The following is a 736-nucleotide window of genomic DNA, read 5'->3' as shown; positions in this document are numbered from 1 at the left end:
CATGAAAAACACAAACTCACATTCTGCACTCGGGTCTCTTCTATTAGAATCTGGAGGGGTGGTGTTCTGAGAATCTGTATTGTAATAAAGTCTCCATTTGATTTGCATGCATTTGAAATCTTGATACCATTGAAATATGAAGACAAAAGTCCAAATTTCTGTTTTTGATAGTATATTTAATCACCAGGATAGTGAGGATAGAAACAAAGGAAAGAGTGTGAAACAATTAATTTTCAGTGTTGCTCAAACTTTACACACAATACACACCCTGTCCATATTGCAACATGAAAACATACTCCTGTTTTAGGCTAGGAAGTGCTATACTAAGAGCAGCATAAGCACAATTACAAGTTTAACCTACGCTTCATGGAAGTTTTTGTTTTCTACTTTGCTCATTTCTAGGTAATATATCAAACAACACACAGAATACTATTAAGAAGGAGCTGTCTTACATTGTTGCCTGGCTACTTTCTTTAAAAAGAATGAAAGTGTTGGCCCATATCTATACTCATTCTCAGCTGAACTCCTAATTTCTTCTTCAGGGTTTGTCTTTTTCCCGAAGTGGTTCAATGGAAGACAGGAGTTGCTGAAATGTAGGACGTTTTTCTGGAAGCTAAATAAAGGAAAAATCCACTGTTTTAGATGGGGAATTTTATGAGTAAAAAGAGAAATATAAAGTATTTATACTTTAGTCCTAAAGCTAATAAATTTTTTGACTGTCAATTTTTCTTTTTTT

At 33.8% G+C, this 736-nt stretch overlaps 1 protein-coding gene across 2 annotated transcripts in view; it reads right to left on the bottom strand.

Annotated features, from left to right (window-relative positions):
• Positions 1–171: 171 nt before the first annotated feature.
• Bmx (BMX non-receptor tyrosine kinase) overlaps positions 172–736 on the bottom strand; it is a 68,426-nt gene continuing 67,861 nt past the window's right edge. For both annotated transcript variants that reach the window (XM_023719584.1, XM_023719585.1), the window contains one exon: positions 172–613. In XM_023719584.1, coding sequence (XP_023575352.1) covers positions 539–613 — 75 coding nt within the window. In that variant the 3' untranslated portion in view covers positions 172–538. The remainder of the gene's footprint in view (positions 614–736) is intronic.

This window comes from Octodon degus, unplaced genomic scaffold, assembly GCF_000260255.1.
Source record: "Octodon degus isolate 3935 unplaced genomic scaffold, OctDeg1.0 scaffold00069, whole genome shotgun sequence".
In the NCBI taxonomy this organism is placed as follows: domain Eukaryota; kingdom Metazoa; phylum Chordata; class Mammalia; order Rodentia; family Octodontidae; genus Octodon; species Octodon degus.
Note: the sequence above shows the minus strand (reverse complement) of the source record. Positions and strands in the feature narration are given on the sequence as shown.